This window comes from Callionymus lyra, chromosome 8 (genome assembly GCF_982586985.1).
Source record: "Callionymus lyra chromosome 8, fCalLyr1.hap1.1, whole genome shotgun sequence".
Taxonomy (NCBI): Eukaryota; Metazoa; Chordata; class Actinopteri; order Syngnathiformes; family Callionymidae; genus Callionymus; species Callionymus lyra.
This window is the reverse complement of record NC_141825.1, coordinates 8,723,921-8,743,570: the sequence shown is the minus strand read 5'-3', so window position 1 is coordinate 8,743,570 and position 19,650 is coordinate 8,723,921. Positions and strand designations below refer to the sequence as shown.

The window sequence follows — 19,650 nt, the reverse complement described above, 5'->3', positions numbered from 1 at the left end:
TCTTTTGTTTACACTTGTCATTTATTAGACTTAACTCTCAGAAGATTCCAAATTATTCATATTTTTATCATTTTGTATCCACGAAAATCTTTGTTTACTGTTATTATTTACTTATTAACTTTTTTTTTGTGGGAACTAAACATTTTTTTTTATATTAAATAACATTTGTTTATGAATAAAACATTTTTTTTCTCTTCCTCTTAAATACTCTCTTATGTTAACATTGGGGTAAAAGTAAAAATAATTACATGTTTTTCAGGAAACAAATTCTGGCAACTTTTAAGTGAAAGCCGAGAGATTGACATTCTAAATATTTATATTATACTCAATGTTACAAAATGAGTTTTGTCTTAATTATTTTCCATTTCACTTTCAATTGAAAATTGATACATTGATATATTTTGTAAGCAGCAAATATCAACATTCATTTGTCATATTTATCTTGCAAAATGGTAATGTAATTGTTTTATTATTTGTTTAATCTCTTTACATAAGCCTTTGACATTCAAATGATTGTTAAATGATCAGAACCAGATGCAGTTGAATAAACATATTTTTCAGAACTGAAGTAAAGCGGCTTCAAAATGCTTCATACGTATCTTTGTGTATGTTTCCTAAGCGGCTGAGTGTGTGACTAGATGACCGTTTGTTTCCTCCTCGTGGAAGTCACAGCTGTAGCGACTGGAAGGTTTTTGGCCCTGAGCGCTGGAACTCCATCACAGACCGTCTATCTCGCCTCTTCCTGCTCACTGGACTCCATATCAGTTGTTTCTGTGTGTCTGCCTATAGGAAGCTGAAGGGCTTATTTGTTTTCCTGCTCGCTGCTCTTTGACTTGTCTCGCCTCAAACACGTCTGAAACATTGTTATCTCTGGCCAGACGCCTCTTTCTTTCGCGGGGACTCGTTGAATCATGTCAACGCGTCGTCCCCGGAGTTTCAGAACGCAGGCCGTAGAAAAAAATTAGCCATTGCTTCCGCATGACGAGTGGGATCTATTAGTGTGCTCTCGCCCCGCAAAGCATGAGCATCCGCCGGGGCCCGCCGGGGACCTCGGATGGCAGCGCGCTCGAACCGAGTCGGACCCATGGGGCATTAGTTCCAATCCTGCAGAATTGAGATGCAGCCAGTGCAGGAGCATGAACCCGATTGGTCGACTCCCCGAGACGACGGTTTTAAAAGGACGGGCTGACTTAGCGGCCTCAACTTTTGCCTCCGCCAGCTGTGAGTCATGAGACTCCGATTAAACACTCGTTTGTGTCTTAATGTCTCCGTCTTTTCAATTCTGGATTTTAAAAGGTCAAAGTTGCTCGTCTGAGTCTCACACACAGTTCCGTCGTCAAGGCTGCGCTTCATGATCCCGGACACTGTTTGTGGTCGATATCATGGTTTTAAAAGGTTGTTTCGAATCGTGAAAAGTGAGATAACAAGTCAGTAACCACGTGTCTCTCTCTCTCTGTTCCAGGTATCTCGACAACGAAGAAGACACACACCTGTGAGTACTTTTACAGGCTCGTCTGCTATAATTTGTTACAACTTCTGCGGTTCATTGTCGCACCTGTGTGCCTGGTGTGTTGTGTTCCTACAATCTTGTCGAGCACATCTTGATCTGAACTCAACATCTTTATTTAGGACTAACATGAAGATGTTCTTCATTCTTAAGTTGACACTCTAGTTGGATTATTTGTATTTTGTTATGTAAACAAAAAATGTGTGTTTTAGTGTAGCTGGTAGAGAATTGTTGTGTTGAGATGACTGTGTTGTGTTGAGATGACTGTGTTTGTCAAAGTGTCGTAATGCTCTTGTCAATTTGCTAACCAACAATCTGTCTATTAATTGATAATGTTCCATATCTACCCATCCATCCATCCATCCAACAATTCATCCATCATCCAACAATGCATCCATCCATCCATCCAACAATTCATCCATCCATCCATCCGACAATTCATCAATCCATCCATCCAACAATTCATCAATCCATCCATCCATCCGACAATTCATCAATCCATTCATCCATCCATCCATCCATCCAACAATTCATCAATCCATCCATCCGACAATTCATCAATCCATTCATCCATCCATCCATCCATCCAACAATTAATCAATCAATCCATCCATCCATCCATCCATCCGACAATTCATCAATCCATTCATCCAACCATTCATCAATCTATCCATCCATCCAACCATTCATCAATCCATCCATACATCCAACAATTCATCAATCCATCCATCCATCCAACAATTCATCAATCCATCCATCCATCCATCCATCCATCCATCCATCCAACCATTCATCAATCCATCCATACATCCAACAATTCATCAATCCATCATCCATCCATCCATCCATCCATCCATCCATCCATCCATTCATCCATCCATCCATCCAACCATTCATCAATCCATCCATACATCCAACAATTCATCAATCCATCCTTCCATCCAACCATTCATAAATCCATCCATCCATTCATCAATACATCCATCCATCCAACAATTCATCAATACATCCATCCAGCAATTCTTCAATCCATCCAACCATTCATCAATCCATCCATCCAACCATTCATCAATCCTTCCCCCATCTCTCTATTTGCCATCGTTAAATCAATAATTCCCTTCATCGCCTATTTATCTAACAGACATTCAATCCATCCGTTCTCCATCCATTTATGCATCCATCCATCCTTAAACCTATCCTTCATCAATACTTCGATATCCATTCATCAATCCATACATCAATCTATCCATCAATCCATCCATCCATCAATCCATCCATGCATCCATCCATCATCCTTCCATTTTTCATCCAAACATACACCCATTAATCCAAACATCCATCCATCCATCCTTCCAACGGTCCACCATCCATCCATTAGTCAATCATTCTATCCATCCATGCATCAATTCATCCATCAATCATCCATCCATCAAACCATTCACACATTAATCCAACCATCCATCCATCCATTTATCCATCCGTCGGTACATCCATCCATCAAACCACCCAATTAAGAAGACATATATTTATCCAGACATCCATCCATAGTGGTTTTTGTTCAATGAAAATTGGTTTAACAAGTTGTTCAATATCAAAAAACTTTAGTCAAATATTCAGTGAAGGTTTAGCTCTGAACTTCAATTCAGCAACAGCGTGTTTAACGTCTCGACTGCCTCTGAGGAAGTGATGGATGCGACTCCAGAGACGCAAGTTTAAATGCTACCTCTTCACCGTCACTCAGCCTAACATGCCAAAAAGTTGTGTTGTGTCGTAGACGTTGTCAAGATTTAGTGTTGAGGAAAGAAACGTCAAGACAGGTGAGACATCTTTTCATGCTAACAGAACACATGTTCCACATGTCCCGCTTGTCTCGACACTTCATTAGGAATGAATGATCAGTCAAACCCCGGTGATCCACCGGAGACGTTGCTCTTGTGTTTCTCCACACATGTGAAGTGTAATAATGAAAAAAAAAACACATTCAAGAAAAGACCTTGTGTTTAGCTCCGTGTGTCTGCCTGTGCCCTGCAGCCCATCCTTTCACTCTGATCAGCGTGATGAAACTTGTGGAGAGGGAAGGCCAGAGGGCTTTTCTGTTGGAGGGTTTCAGACGGCTAGGGCTCCATCTCACCCTGTAAAACTCTTTCTTACATCAGACGGCGGGGCAGAGGATTTGATCTAACACACCGGAAAGCTTACTCAAACAGCAGAGGAGAGAGCGTGTTCAGCTATTTGCTTGTCTGCGTTTTCACGTGTCCAGATATCTTCAAGGTAAAAGAGGGGGAAAAAGCTTTTGACCGACCAGCCACTTCCTCCGCTATCTTAATTAATCTGCCGCTAAGCACCTCTTCACCGGAAGGGGGCTCAAATCAAAGAGCATGATTTAGGAGTCTTGGGTTCAAAGCCCTGGGCAGAGACCGGACTATTCTGTCTCATTTTCACTGGGAAATATTCAAATCATGTCCATGTGAGGATATCAAAGTGAAGCCCCCCGTAACAAGTCGTTGATTGCCATGCCTGGCAGACAGGAAGCGGCGGCGGCGGCGCGGTGTGTTGCAGGAGGAAGTTCAAGGGCCAGTGGATGGTCGTCGTTGATGGTGCAGGGGGAGGGTCTCCGCTTCGTAACGGGGTCTGGTGATTTACGTGGAGGGATAATGAGGAGGAACGCGATGGCCTACATCAAGAATAGTCTTTTGGCGACTGCCTCATTTTAAAATCCATTAAAAAAGATCTTTCAAAGTGTGTCGGAAAAAAACTATTTCGATTTTCTTTTAGAAATCATGTTTGCTGGAGTTGTTTTCATGTAGTTTTGAGAAAAAGTTAGAGTGGACGGTGTGTGGAGCCAACATGGTGGCGTGAGTGAGGAAGTTTGTGCTTGAAACCATTTTTTATTTTAAAGTTTATCATCTTTAAATGTATCTGAGGACAACAACTGTCTGCGTAAGAAGGACGATGTCAGTAGTAGACATAGTGATCGACCATCACAGTACTGGACGGAGATGAAAGTTAGGTGAGGAAGAAAGTGCAGACCTGGTGGAAAGGGAGGAGAAGACTTGGATATTGTTTCTTATAGCAATCTCACCAAATGCCGTTATTGATTCCCAATTTTTTAATGTGTGTTTGTAATTGTTAGTGACTGTGACTTTCTTTATTTTTATGTTGTTTTAAGATAAATATCTTTGTATTTCTTTAAAATTTTTGTTTCACAGCTTTTTCTAGTCATGCTAAAATATAAGTTAAAATGATGTATCTTAACAGGTCATATAACAGCTAAATTATATATAATCCTTTCAATTATCCATCATAATAAAACATATCAAATACACTGTAATAAATCATTTTTAAACATGTATTTATTCACTGTCGACAAGGAAAAAAAATGTAATGTATTTGTTCAGTAACTTAACTTAACTTAAATTATTACATTTTATCTGATATTGGTGCCAAACCAAAACTTAAACACATTTTTTTTTTAATTCCCAAAACAATTATTAAAGAATGGAATGCTATGTTATTTTATTTTGGCAAAATAAAAGTACTAAACATACTTTTAATGAATTTAATCTTCGCTTTAAAGTCAAAGATTAAAAAACAATTCAAGAAGTTAACTTGAAATAAACAAAGTGTTGGATTCCGGTCTAGTTGCTTCAGTTCATGTCAGAACCGTTGTCGCTGTGATACTGATCATCGACGCTCAACCACCACCAAGTATTTCATCCTTTTCCCCACAAGATCTGACCCTTCCAGTAAACCCCGATCCTCCAGGAGCTCTTCACTGCATCTTACAAAAGTTTGCATCCACGTCTAGAAAGGTCTTTCCAGTCCGACCTGGACCACAAAGACGGGTCCGGCTCCGACTAACTCCCTGCTCTGCCTGAGTGATCAAACTGCTGGAAGCTCCTCGGAGTGCCAGTCCCCTCATCAATATAAATTACAGGGGCAGCTGTTCGCTGGCACACTTCTCTCCTCGCTCCTCTCTTCTTCTTCACTTTCCCGTCCAGTCGACCCGGCTAATCATCGAGCCATCCGGCGGAAGATGAAGTGTTCCTGATGAAAACAGATACTTAAATCATTGCGCCAATGACCGTGGCGTCCTCTCGCCATTCCGTCTGGTTAACGACTGACGCAGATTTACGGTCTGAACTTGGACCTTCTTTTTCTTTCCTGGACTTCACTTCAATTCTAGCCTTTCCCCGGTTCTTCGGTACCCGGGCAGTAACTCTCCTTCAAGTGTGTGGATGTTTTCCAGACCATTTCCCTTCCTTTACACTTTTTGCAGATGTTGAGAGATCTCTGTTGTACGAGATGTGTTTTTTGTCTTTGCTTTTCAGCGACGACGGCAGCAACTCTCTGTGGCGCAGGTTGAGAAACATGTCTTCAAAAGATCAAGTGTTCATTTGGGTTTAAATATTTAGTTTCAACAGTAGATTAAAATATATGAGAGTGAAGGGATAAACAGTTTTTATACCCGAGTCATGCTGCAGACTTTTTGCGTGGCTCGGGGCCACATGCAGCCCTTTCATTGTATATATACGGCCCTCATGAGGTTAATGTTAAATATTTTCAACCCCAATTATGTAAAAACGTTTTTTGACGGATACATACTTTTAAACGTACTAATGTCCACTACTAAATCCAAATGACGATTTTTAATTAAACTGAGTTAACGTACAATCAAATTATATATTGAAACTCTTTTTCTTTTTAGTTTTCCTTTCATGCTTAAGTTATTTCATGTATATTCCAACTATAATAAAAATAATAATCCTTTTGAAAATCAGTAGATAATTCACGAAATAACATTTTTTATGAATTAATGTATTCATAAAGATAAATGGTTTACATTAGTTTTACCTTTATATTCGTTTAATTATGAGCTTTGTAATAGGATATATGATTATATATATATATATAAAATCATATATCCTATGTATTTGTATATATATTAATCAGACTTGATGATGGAATTCCCCCCGTTCCTTATTTAGGTTCATTGATAACTAATTATAATGTCTTTGATTAAAAAATGTATATTTTAATCGGTTGGACATAAATATTTACTCTTAATCTCAAAGACAATATAGAAAAGAGAATAAATGAATTCATTTTTGCTTTATTTACAAAGCAAAGGTGGGAAAGCTTTGCATTACTTGACTTAAGTAAGCGGTAAAGGACACTCTGGAAAGTTAGTTACCTTTACTATAACAGCACAGTCTCAAATAACATTTGCATTTAGACTTTTTTTTTCCTTGTTTGTGCCGATCACGGCCAGAGGGGGGCAGCAGCATAGACTCTGAATCTGGAAGGAGACGAATGTGGAGGCCTCTTCACTTCCTCCGTGGATTTATCTCCATTCCGGTGACAGACTCCTTACACTGATTGAGAAACATGGTCTTCCCGCTGCATCTTCATCTCTCCGCTCGGGTTCTTGTATTGAGTTTCTCTCGTCGGGAGCAGCACGGAAGCAGCCAATCTGTTTTAGTGGATGATTTAGAATGTGGCGCGCCCGGGCCCCCGAAGATTCAGTCGGCGACGCTCACTCCGACTCATAAAGATTCTGTCGGCGACTCCGGGTTTTTTTTTCAATCCAAAATAAAGATTTGTGTTTATGCCACAAGTCTGGTGTAAGTTATGGAGTATATCTGAGGAGTGACGCTGGTTAATAGTGCTTTACGTGGCCAATTCATCAGCATAATACGTCCCAGTTGCTGTCTAATTTTGCCTGGCGATGGGGCTACTCCCGTGGAACCGCCCCGGGGGCCGTCGGCGCCGTCTCCGCGTCGCTCAGCGTTTCGCGTGTTGTTTGAAGGTATTTCATCACATTGTTGCCTTGATTCGGCTCCGTGGGGATTTGTTAGTTGCACTCATGTGGGAAGTGTATCCAGTACACTGTTAAGCTCGGGCTGATAATGAAGATCAGCCAGAGTCCCCTGAGCTGCAGATAGTCTGGTGAGACGCAGACGACACGTCGGCAGCGGAGCGGCTGTTGTGTGGCAGGGAGAAAAAAAAACAACACTTTCTTCTTTTCTTTTTTTTTTCCATTGAAAATCACCTTCAAGTGGGTTACTTATTTCATCCCGCCCTGTTTTTTTGCAACTTGTTGATTCCACGTCACACACTCCTGCCCTTCACCCTTTTTTTTTTGTCCGCTCCGGTGAGTTTTTGTGATTCTTTAATCTGTAATTGGCGGCCATTTTTTTTCCGTGAAATAGGTCAGTGTAATCACAACAAGTGAGGGATGGGAAGTCAGCGTAAAAAAAAAAAAGAGGAATCAATAGAGTTATCTATTTGTCGTGAACCAGGCCAGTGTGATTTCTCGCAAACCACTTCCACCGTCTTCGCAGCCACAACACCTCACTTTTCAGACTCATTTTCCCGAAAAATGGAAAATAGCCTTTTGTGCGCCGTCTGTCTGTGCGTACGTCTCTAAGAGAAGGGGACGCTTCTATTATCGCCTCCTTTAGGGGCCCCGGAGTGTTCTATGAGGATGAAAAAAAAAGGAGTGTGAGGGGTGAATGACAGCGTCTTGTGGGTCCTAGTGTGCGCCGCCTTTGTTAGCTCTTAATCTGGTTCTTCTTTTTCGGTGGCGGCTCTTTTCAGAGCGCTCCAGCCAGAGCAAAGAGAGAGGCCTTGTCAGCGTTTTTTCTCGCCCTGTCTTTTTTTTTTTTTTTCTAACGCTTGTCACCCAAAACTGAAAAGGGTTGTGTTGAAGTGTTGTCAAAGTGGAAAACAAGAGTAAGTGACATGTGACAAGGACACAATGCTTGGATGGGCCGGTCGGAGTAAGTGGTCCCGTCTGCCGCCGATGATTTCTTGTCTGTCGCCTCAGGTGAGAGAGAGAGAGAGAGAGAGAGAGAGGGTGTGATGCCGAAAAGAGAGGAGGTTGAGGAGCAAGTTACCCAAGTTATCCGTCACTCCTCAGGTATCGTTCCTGTGGCGTTTTTCAGAGCAGGACGGCGAAGGGTTTGATTCATGGCGAGCGGCGGAGGCAGAGGTCGTGGTCGCTTCCTGCACTTCCTGACGTATGATGTCGCCCCGGAAACTAGTGCCGACAGATCTGGTCGTTGTGAAATCAGATGCAGCTTTTTTTTGCGTAACAATGACGAGAAGATGGTTGTTCTTTGTCCGCTTGAATGGACCGGCAGCCTGTCCAGGGTGTCCCTTGTGTAGCCGAAGAAAACGAAGGGTTCTGAAAACACACTTTAGTTAACGAATTCTGTAAAGTTGTGACAATTCAATGTTTCACTATTCAAATACAGGTGGTATTTTACATTTTTATAAACATTTCCTAAATTGTAAGCAAGTAAGTAAGTATCTAGACCAGGGTCACAAAGCGCTTAAACAATCAAAAAATTCCTACTAAAATAAATACTTAAAAGCTCAAGACAACACCGAGACAAATACTCTCTCATGAGTCTCAGAAAATCAAGGAAAAGCCTGCACGAATAAAAATGGTTTATATTCTCTTTTAACGACATAAAAATCCTCAATAACTTCTAACCCCTTTAAATATTGTAACAGTGTGGTATACAGTTTTGTTAAGTATTAACTTCAGGTCAGTGAAGGCGTCAAGAGAATGATGGGTTGAGCAGGAGGAAGTGTGTTTTGTTTTGGTTTCCGGGTCAAAAGGAAATGACCGAGAGATGTTTTGGCGAGAAGACTGTGTCTCTGTTTTGGTGTGAGCTGTCGCCTACAGCAGCCTGTGCGTCAGTTTTCAAATCTATACCTATAAAAGGCGCTTCACGACACGAGGAATGTTTAACTAAATTAAAGCTCTGTAGCTCAAATGTTGAGTGACAGCCTTTTAAAAGTAGAAGTCCTTCAGTGTTTTGGCCTTTTTTTTTATCCCTTAGCAGCTTTCATGTCCCTTTTCATAATTTTGTGTCTTTAAAAAAAGCCCCTGGGCAACTCCAGGTACTTCATCTAGTAAAGTTATAAGAGCTACAGACCGTCTCTTGGCCTTGTCGGTCTGAAACACTAAAGCAGTGATTACCAACCTGGTGGGCCGCGAAGGTATTGCAAGTGTGTCGCAAAATCATTTCCAAAATGGTATCATTTTTTTGTGGGAGGGTGGATGTAATTATATAAAAATAGAAATACACATTTCAAATATTCTTTTCATTATATTGTTTTTCCTTCGAGTATTATACATGTGACGAGGAAATGAGAACACGTTATAATGCCTTCGTATTTAAGGTTTTTGAGACTTAAAAGTGGGCCCTGAGTTGGAAAAGGTTGGGGACCACTGCCCTAAAGTGTATAAACAGCTCCTCACAATGCATCGACATGTAATTGAAACATATTTAAATATGCAACGACCACCAAGGAGATCATTTCACATCTAGCAACACCATCACTGGACAGCTCTTAACCGGTGATGTAAATGTTGCTTTCTGCAACCAAGCAACCCTAAAACAATGTTGAATAAACGTCAATATTATTTTCAATAAAATGTTGTCACCATAGCTACGAGAAAGTGGGTAGGCTTTGTTTTTGTAAAGTCGGATCTGGAAGCAACAGTAGTAGAAGCTTAAAAAGGAAAGAACTTTAGAAAATCACCAAAAGTATCCATCAACTCGTCTTTTCCTGGTATGAACATTTCTGTAAAATTCTGAGATATGTTCGCGTTTCTTGGCAAATAAAACATACGTCCTTTAGTGACGGGGTCCTCAATCTTTTCTACAACGCTGACCGGTTTAATGTGGACTAACCTTTATGTAAAAAAAAAGCTTTACACTAGTTTAAAGGTTTATATTTGGAGTAAAATTGACTGAAACAAGCATCTTGACAACTTAAAAGTCATAGGTTATTGTTATTTCAGAGAAAATCTTTAAAAAAAAAAAATGGACCTCTTCTTTAGTGAAGGTATCAAAGCAAGTGAAAAGTTTTTGTACTGATAGTTACGTCTCAAACTATTACCGGATCACGACTGAGTTACACATAAGTGTAATTCTTATATATGTTTGTACATGTTGGCTTATCAATGTGTTTCATGTTCAGGAGACTACGAACCCTGTTGTAAGCCTGTGGTATAAAAATCAAAGTTCTCTCTGAACATCTGTTTAACATCCCTTCGTATCATCAGCTCTTACTTTCCAACTCAAGCAAAGCATTAGAGGGTATAAAAAAAAGAAGAAAAAAAAGACTGGAATATTCCATAATGCATTTTTTTCAGGATCCTGATGCAATGTTACGCATGAGTTACCAAGGGTTGGAATTAACATATATAATTTAATTACTGAATAATTCAAAAGAAAACCCTGTTGAATAAACCATACAATGAGTAAGACGTCCCCTCTAATATTGTTCCTTTGAAACATCTTGTAAGCACCATTTCAAGATCAATGACATCCCTTCCCCACCGCTGTGTTTGCGGCGGCGAATATCAAACGCCGGCTGTGATTGGATTGAATCGGTGCTTCTCTGACACATTCTGTTGAGAAATAAATCATGGAGAAAAAAAAAACAAAGTTACACCCCGCCCGAGAAGAAAGTGCATCAGGAGAAAAAGCTTTTTGGGTGATATCATACACTGACATTTGTGCTGATCGCGTCGTGCGTGTTTTGTTGAATCCGCTTTATTAGAGAACCGCTGTTTTCCCTTCCATTGCTATTAATTTGTGTCTCTGTGGCGGCGCCGCGCGAGAACAGAGAGATGCTGTTAACCCATTGTGAAGTTAGCCGTCATCATTAAGATTCTACAGATAACAGGCATGCGGATTTCTCCTGCTCAGCATTATGGGATCCCAGACATCAAAGGCAGGTTTTCATTCTACTGTGTCTGCAGCGCCGAGGAGGGGAGGAAAAAAAAAAAAAAGAGAAACGGAAGGAGAAAACGCGACGGAGTCAGGAAAATAAGCCGGAGAGTAGAAATTGAGTGTTGTACCTGCTTGTGATTCGGGTGACACCGCGCTATCTATAATGTCTTCCTACCTACATACTTAGCCGCTTGTTTAATTGGCGTCCGCTCTGATTAAGTGTCGCGCCGAGTAATAATGCGGCGGCCGACTCTAAAGATCAAGTTCATTTCTCAACACCGTGAAGCGCGGGTCGGCGTAATCCAGATCAATTCATTTATTCCATGATTTCGCCGCAGCCAGTGACCCTCTTTAATATCAACGGTGACGCACGGCAAAACGAATCACCCCATTACGGCGCAGAGTTGCCAACACAGGTGAGATGAAGCCTCGTTTTCCCCACGTCTGAGGTCAGGCCTGATCTTCCTCTTCTAATGTGGATCTAACTAAGGGATGGGTATCGTTCACGGCCGAGGTCACATCATAGGTCGTTTTTTTTTCCTGATGTTTTTCGATGATTTACCAAGTCGTCACCATCACCATGGTTTTTTTGGGTTGGACAAACAGATCGCACGGTGTGTCGTCATGGCAACTTGTCCTGATGTACACCGTACCGGTGAATGGATCAAGATTGCTGACCTGTTGAGAGAAGAAAAGACTTGTTTCTGTGGGCAAACAGCAGCGGATGTTAGCAGTGGAGTCATCTTTTGTCAGAAGACTTTCCGGTGTGTGTGTAGCAGAAGGTCACAAATTATAAACTATGTGATTCCCGTTGTAAGACTCTTATGCCGGCAAACTTTTCAAATCGAGGTAAAGATTTTGGCCAAAATTAGGCTGATCTTGTGTAATCTGACCAGAATATATGTTTCGTTTTTTTGGTGTTTTTCTAACAGACAAACTTTAAACACTGGCTGGGCGTGTTGCTTACTTTTTATTTATTATTATTTCTTTTTTAAATAATAGCAATACATAATTGTATAAACGCGTTTTGAACGTGTCAACATTCTGTGTTGCTATGACACCAAGTATTGGTCAATCAATATTTAGAAACCAGTGTAGCTAACAAGTCCTACTGAGTAAAGTGCTGAAGACATGAAGGCATAGAAGCGATCTCGCCTGCAGTTCATACAAAACTCGAATTCTGACCTGCTCTAGTAGAAGAACTCACATTTCTCCGATCTTTAAAACTCTTCAGTTTCTTTCAGGATCCATTTTAAAATTCTGGTTCTTTCTTTCAGATCTATTAATGGTCAGACCTTCCATCAGTAGATTCTGATCCAGACTGACACCCCAGCTCGGGCTCTGAGGTCTGTGGATCAGAATCTACTGATGGTTCCTGAACACGCTTCAGGACCAGAGGAGAGAAATCCTTCCAGACTTTTGCTCCTAAGCTTTGGAACGATCTTCCTCTCCCTCCGTGTTTGATGATCTACTGACTCCTTCAATAAACATCTTCCGAAGATTTTATTTGTGCTTTTCCCTGATTCACTTGGACAGTGTTTGTCTTACGTCTATACCCTTTACAGTTTTAAATCTGTAGGTATTTTTAACCGAGTATTGCTTTTGATTGTTCAAGCGCTCTGTGTTAATATGTTTTTACTTTCCAATGCGGTATGTAAGCAAATCCTTACTGAGGGCACAGAAAATATCTGTGGGTACTTCAAGAGATCAGTTACCAAGGTTGGTTGGATGGAAAAACCTACGATGAATTAAAGTTAGGGGCGATTCCTAACTACTTGGACCTTGTTGGCGTAAGAACAGTTTCACTTCTAACCTCAAAGTTTATTCCAGTGTTCGTTGCCCCACAGCTTACCTGAAAAGGCTTTTCTGATTGCTTAGAAATGGGTTCGATTTGATGTTTATGTTCTGTTATTCCACCTGAATTTAGGAAGGTTTTCTCATTCACTTGTATGGCTCCTAACTGCTGCTGTCCAACTCCAGTCCGAGCTTGTTTTTGAATGTGGTGCAAAAACGCTTTTTTATTGTTAATTCGCCAAAATATAATCATTGCACTTGACCAAACCGTTCAAATGTTTGCAGAAAACCATTTTACGATGTGAACCCACACAACTGTGCATTCCTGGTCTGGAATCAAGGATAGGGGTAAGTTGAGGTATGTTTAATGTAGAGCGCTCAGTAGGTATCCAAGAGAACTCAAACAATATTTTTGTTAAAAGTGTAGCTCGGTAACACGAAACCGGACGATACACCGGATGATGAATGGAACTGCTCTACAAGGACCTCACGTACACGCTGTAATCACAACATCATCTCATTCAGAGTCGAGTCAATTGGGCGGTAATTGTTGTCCGTGTAAACACATTCAACGTTTTCCCTTTTGTGCAAATCCCCAAACACTATTCCCACTCCTATTACAGCAATATCGCAGTTTAATTTAATTCAGATTAGTTCATCTTTTCGGCGTGGTGCCATTAAGCTTTTGCCATTACATCAGTGCGAGCTGTTCTACTCTATTGAACGTTGAAGAGGGAGAAATATGCTCCTCTCCAGTCAGTATTGTGCTGGATTACAGAATCAAGGTCGACTCACAAGACACAGAGCAGCATTATCCCTTAATCCTGTGTTTTGGTTTCAAATAGCCTTTTTTTTCCCCACACCTAATCTTCACAAGTAAAATGACAAACATGAATACTGAGGTAGGTATTTAAGCGTGTATTACCTGCGACGCTAAGGTCAGAGGCTTACACGGACTTAAAGTGGCGGCATGAGACATGAAAGCTTGTGTTTGCCGCTCGTGTTGTTGCTGGAGACGCCGGAGCGTGATTTCGGGAATTGACGATGACGAGAGCTGATGTTTTTTTGAACTATACAAGATTTATTGCAATATCACAGTGACCCTGACGGGGTTTCTGAGGTGGTTTTTATCAATGGTGGTCACATGATTGGAGTTTTGTTAGAGGAAGCTTCGAAGGTAGTTTTCCTGTTCCTTGTTCTGAAACTCATTTTTGGAAGATGGTTGAAATGTCTACAGTGACTTGAAACTGGTATAACTTGAGGTGTTGATTGATTGTTAAAGTTCAACTAATGTGTTGATTTAAGTGTCTCTTAAATAGATCTTGGACTCTAGTGTATCATCAGTACTTTTATGTTTGTGCAAAACTCCCTTTTCATTGAAATATTTACGTTAGAAAATGTGCTTAAGCCCCGCCCACTGAAAACACTTTGTTTTTTCTGGAGATACAATCCTGTTTACCACAACCAAACCCACTCTGCTATGATTGGTCAAACGAAGAGCTTTGCCACTGCCTGTCATCAATCCCAGAAGTCTCCACCTCCAAGGGACTCGATGTATAAACAAAGCGGGCCGTGATTACATCTGGCTGCAGGAGGAGTGGAGGTCATTGTTAAGTCATGGGCTCTGCTCTCGTAACCTCTCGTTTGCTGATATTTCAGAGAGGGGAGAACTTTATAAAGTAATAAGTTCAAAACATGGTCATGATGAGAGACTTATTGTATCTTGGAGAGGAAGATTTTAACATTTGAAACATGAGTGTCAGGAGTGTTGGGTTTCACACTAGTTGAAATGTAGACGAGCAAAAATAAATGACACGTGATAATAAACATAATTCAAATTAGTGGAAAACAAACACAAACCTTAATTGTTTCTTTAAAGCCTTCTTTGCTTGAGATATAAGATGATTAATATTTTTAAAAATTTTAAGATTAAAAAATTAAGAGTAAAAAATATATATATATAATAATAATCTAGATCATCATCGTAAAGCAAAACACTAAGGAATACTGTAAGGATTGTTCCGATATTTGATTTGAATATTTCAAACCGAAAATCCCATCTTGGGTTGGGCTTATCCGACCTGAGCAAGTATTGGCCCTTTTTGTGTTTGACAAAAATTGTTTACTCCATAAATATTTGTTTCCCCTCAGATTTATAAACATAAACGTATGATCTTTACATTAAATAAGATGCAGTTAAGATGCAAACAATAATATAAAAAAAAGGAATTTGCTTTAACACTTAGACCCAGAGATTACACAAGGGTTACTAATAAAAAATAAAGGTCAATAGTTCAAAACATACTTAATAATATAACAAGTCTGGATATAGAGACAAAAAAAAGATTTGACAAGGAAGAAGGAACGCTGACAGGAAGTGGCCACGCAAAATAAAACTCAGAAAAAGACAGTTCAATGGCTGTTTTATTATCAATTTATCTGTCTTAACAAGAGTCAAACTTTGAGTTATGTTTGGCGTATCAAACCTCAGGGTCATTGTCTTCCCTCCCATGGTTTGAAACAGCGACGTAGATGGAGCTTTCACGGCGTCTACAAATATAGCCTGAGCGAGCGTCCGGTCTCAGGTGTCAGTCAGGCCGTCCAGCTGAAGGAAACTTAAAGGTGCTGTGAAAGACTAAAAGTGGGCCAGCTGCCGCTGACCTACCTTGTTCGGAGGGTCCAGGTACAGACTGATGACAGGACTCCTCCTCGGCGGACCACATTACTAATGTGTGAGGGTGCGAGAGGAACACACCCCGTGATGAATCACTCCCCTGCACCTCTGGCATCCTCATAAGTCAAGAGTAAAAGAGTGCGCTCGGTAAAAAGAGCTCCTTTGGTTCTGACCGGCGCGAAAGAAAACTCCATCCTGGCGAGGCTGCCGAGGATGGGGGAGGCTAAGTGGCGCACATCACACATCGCCTGAAGATCTCCCTCAATCTTGAGGAAAACATACTCCCTCTGGTGGGTCACTTGTTTTTACGAGGAACCCAGGAAAAGTTACTTTCATGCTTGAACAGAGCTGCTGTGTAATAAATGAGGGTCATCTTGACCGCGGCGTCTCCCTGGACCAGAGTCTGGTTTTCGGCGTTAACTCTTCCACGACCACAGTCCGAGAGAGAGAGAGAATTCTATATTTACATCGTGAATATATTTTTAGGTTTCTTTCTTTCGTTTGTTATTGATATTATTCATCATATGATTTTAAACACCAGTTGGAATCTGATTTATTTTATTGCCAGTGTTAGTACAGAATAATGAAAATCAGGGAAAATTAGAAAAACAGGCTAAAAATAATATGAATACAAAATAATTATACTATTTTCTTTAAAATATAAGTATTTTCAATTACATTGCATCAAGTATAATTTCGTTTTTGTTTTTTTATTTCACAGTATTTCGTTTTTTTACATTCTTTATGCACATAAATGACTTTGTTTTAGCGTTTCTTCCCTGATACTTTTATTTCATATTTCTCGATTAATCCAGTTTTATCTTCACACTTAATGAATGTCTCTTAATATGTCCAAAAACAATGATTAGCATTTTTGCTTTGAAATAATTGTTGAAGTTTAAAACTTTTCTCCTGTTTTCTTCAAATTGAATTAAAAATAATTATTGGAACAGTATTAAAATAATACTATTCAAAGTTAAACTGCTACATTTATATGGAAGTACATCAGTGCCATCAGACGATTGAATGGTTGAATTTAATATTTTAAACATTAAAAGGTTGAATTCGGTATATTTTAAATTTTAATTATTCAATATTTTTCCAACTTCAATTTATTATTATTATTTTTTGTAGTTTATTTTGGTTAAAAAAAACTAGGCACATTAAAAGTCCATACAATGTAAACATATTCATCCTTTTTAATGTTAAAATGAGGTAAAATATATAAAAAATATATATGTTTAATTGTTTCATCATACAGTTTTAAACCAGGTTGAGTGAATCTTTCTGTTTAAAGAGTTTTTTAATTCAACGTATAAACTCTGGTTTCCTCCCACAGTTCATGAACCTCTATGGTATTGACAGGCATTGGTTGTGTTCATGTGTTTGTGTAAATGGGTCAAAAACTTGGATTATTATTGAAGGTTTTGTGTTTATTTCCGGTTAAAATAAAATGGTTTATCGTCTTCTCTATCTGCTGACCTGCCGCCGTACACCTCGCTCGGTCTGGCGCCGCCTGGAGCGTCCAGGTAAACTGTTGAACAGGCGCTCCCTCCTCCCTGATGTCTTCTTCATGGGCGATGTGGAGACGGGAGGCTGCGTTCGAAGGGGGTGATACATCACGGACTCCGGGGGGTCTCCCTGCTCTGCTCCTCAATAATGAAGTTCATCCGTTAACTTCTCCCTCAAAAGGCCAAGATCCCTCGCTGCCCTTTTCCACAACTCTAACCAGAGTCACCCTTTGCAGCAGGAAAAAAAAAAAAAGCTCATCATCATGCTTTTCCCGCCTCGACAGGCGCCGCACTCGCATGAAGAATAAGCAGGACCATTACCAATCCCTCATGCCTGGTTATAGCCATAATTATCACGGGGAAAATGACCTGCTCTGTTTGCTTTGTGGCGAGCAGCAGCGGCGTCCTAATCACCTCCTCCTCCCTCCCGTTGTCCTTGTGGAGATGGAGGTGTTTTTTTTTTGTTTTTAGTGGGGGGGGTCTTGTCGGTTCATTAGAATGCACAGGGTTCCACCTCCCAGTGTACTTGGTGTCAAGATCTCGCACCTCTTTCTGTTTCTACCTCATCCTTTTGTTTCTGGAGATGCATTCATGGACCTGAAGTGCAAATATATAAAGACAGAATATGCTTATATTGTTGTGTTGTATCATAAAATATTGACAAATACAATATATAGAAATATTACGTTAGTTTTTGTTGGCTTTCAAATTTTGACTGTATTACATGGGATTCAATTAACATAAAGGAAATTGTATGCTTTTACATAAATTATAGAAAATAAAATGTTTGCTGAATCGAGAAGTATATTGTATTAGAAATGCACAAGATATATATATATATATTACTCATAAAAATATACTATATTATTTATTTATTTATTATATGGTTTTTTGACAACGGTTATAGTTTGGTGGTATTTTTAAAGTGAACTCTTAACATCAAATATTGTTTGATAATATCAAATGATAGGAGTTTGAGGAAGTTATTCATAAATCAAATATTTATAATTCAGTATTTGAAACAATGAACCATTTTGTAAAAAAAACAAAAAACAACTCTAATCATAAATTATGTATGATTTTAAAAATGCAGCTTTTACTGTAAAACATGTGAAGTATTCTTTTGGATTTTTTAAAAGTGTGAATCAATCAGCATAAATAAATTAAGAATAATCACTGCTATGTATACTTTTAGTGTTCTTATATATATTCATTGTTTTCTTATTGAACTCATCATAAATACAATGGATATGTTTTATTTTTAATATTTTAACATTAATATTCTGTTATTGTTATTTTATTCAGTTGAAATACCTAAAGTGTAGAATACCGAAATCGAATATAATCCAGAATTTAAAGTAAAAGTATGTAGTATAATACTCAATTTGAAAAAAAAAAGTATTGATCAAATGAAAATAAGTTGTTAATTTCACGCTATGTATCAGAATACACATATTTTCAGTGGAAAACAATGTTTTTTCAGGTTGCTGGTCAGTCTGACTCGTGTGCTCGGAGAAGTGTTAGCACCACAGGCTGATAGTTCCTGTTTAAAAAGGCAGGATTTACATTTATCTCTAAAAATAACTCGGGCAGACATGGAAGGGCGCAGCCTTGTCACAGCGCTTCACAATAAACAGCGTTGTTGATTTCCTCTATATGACAGTTGACAGCTGTACACTCCACCTATGTGGGAACGATACGCTTTCATATCTCCTGCTTTTGACCCGGCGTTCTATTAATATTGTTTGTGTGTGTTTGCACTCAGGCAGAGAGGGAAGTGCTCAGCTGGTCCCGGCGAGCGAGACCAGGACGGAGGGCGGTAAATATTATCTGTCGCCCGAGCAACGGTCCCGCCAGGAATTCAGAGGCAGTTTTATGACACAACTGATCCGATCCTCGCAGTGTGTCAACCGTTTAACGCCGTACAGTACAGTCAAGTAACTCAAGGTTGATCTTTAAATATGATGGCGGTGTCATGTATCTGATGGAGTTAAACCACCTAAACTATTTGGTTTATGCTGCGTTACTTATGCAACTCATATTTCTAGCTGGTGTGGACTCAACAAAAACATAAATTGGTTAATTGAGGAATCAATATTGTCCTGTCCGGGTGTCCCCTGACTCTCACCCTAAGTAGCTGGGATGCTGTGATCGCAATATTGTAACTACTCTTACGATAATGAAAATATTTTAAAGGTGTTGTGAATTGGAATCTGGCGATAGGATATGCATAACGATACAAGGTCAACGATACGATATATTGCGATACATTGTGATACTGTGGGACAAACAATATATTTGTAGTATTGTGCGAGTACTTGACTCATGACTTGACGAAGGGGTAACTGCTTTCATTATGTTTAAAACCAGAAAGTGTCCGAACATCAAATTTGAAATCTGCTGGAG

The 19,650-nt window shown here is 39.6% G+C and overlaps 1 protein-coding gene across 1 annotated transcript in view; it reads left to right on the top strand.

Annotated features, from left to right (window-relative positions):
• Positions 1 to 19,650, top strand: part of roraa (RAR-related orphan receptor A, paralog a) — a 274,886-nt gene that overhangs the window by 187,873 nt on the left and 67,363 nt on the right. Inside the window, exon 2 of the mRNA XM_087797616.1 lies at positions 1,463 to 1,492. Within this exon, the coding sequence (XP_087653742.1) occupies positions 1,463 to 1,492 (30 nt within the window). The remainder of the gene's footprint in view (positions 1 to 1,462; positions 1,493 to 19,650) is intronic.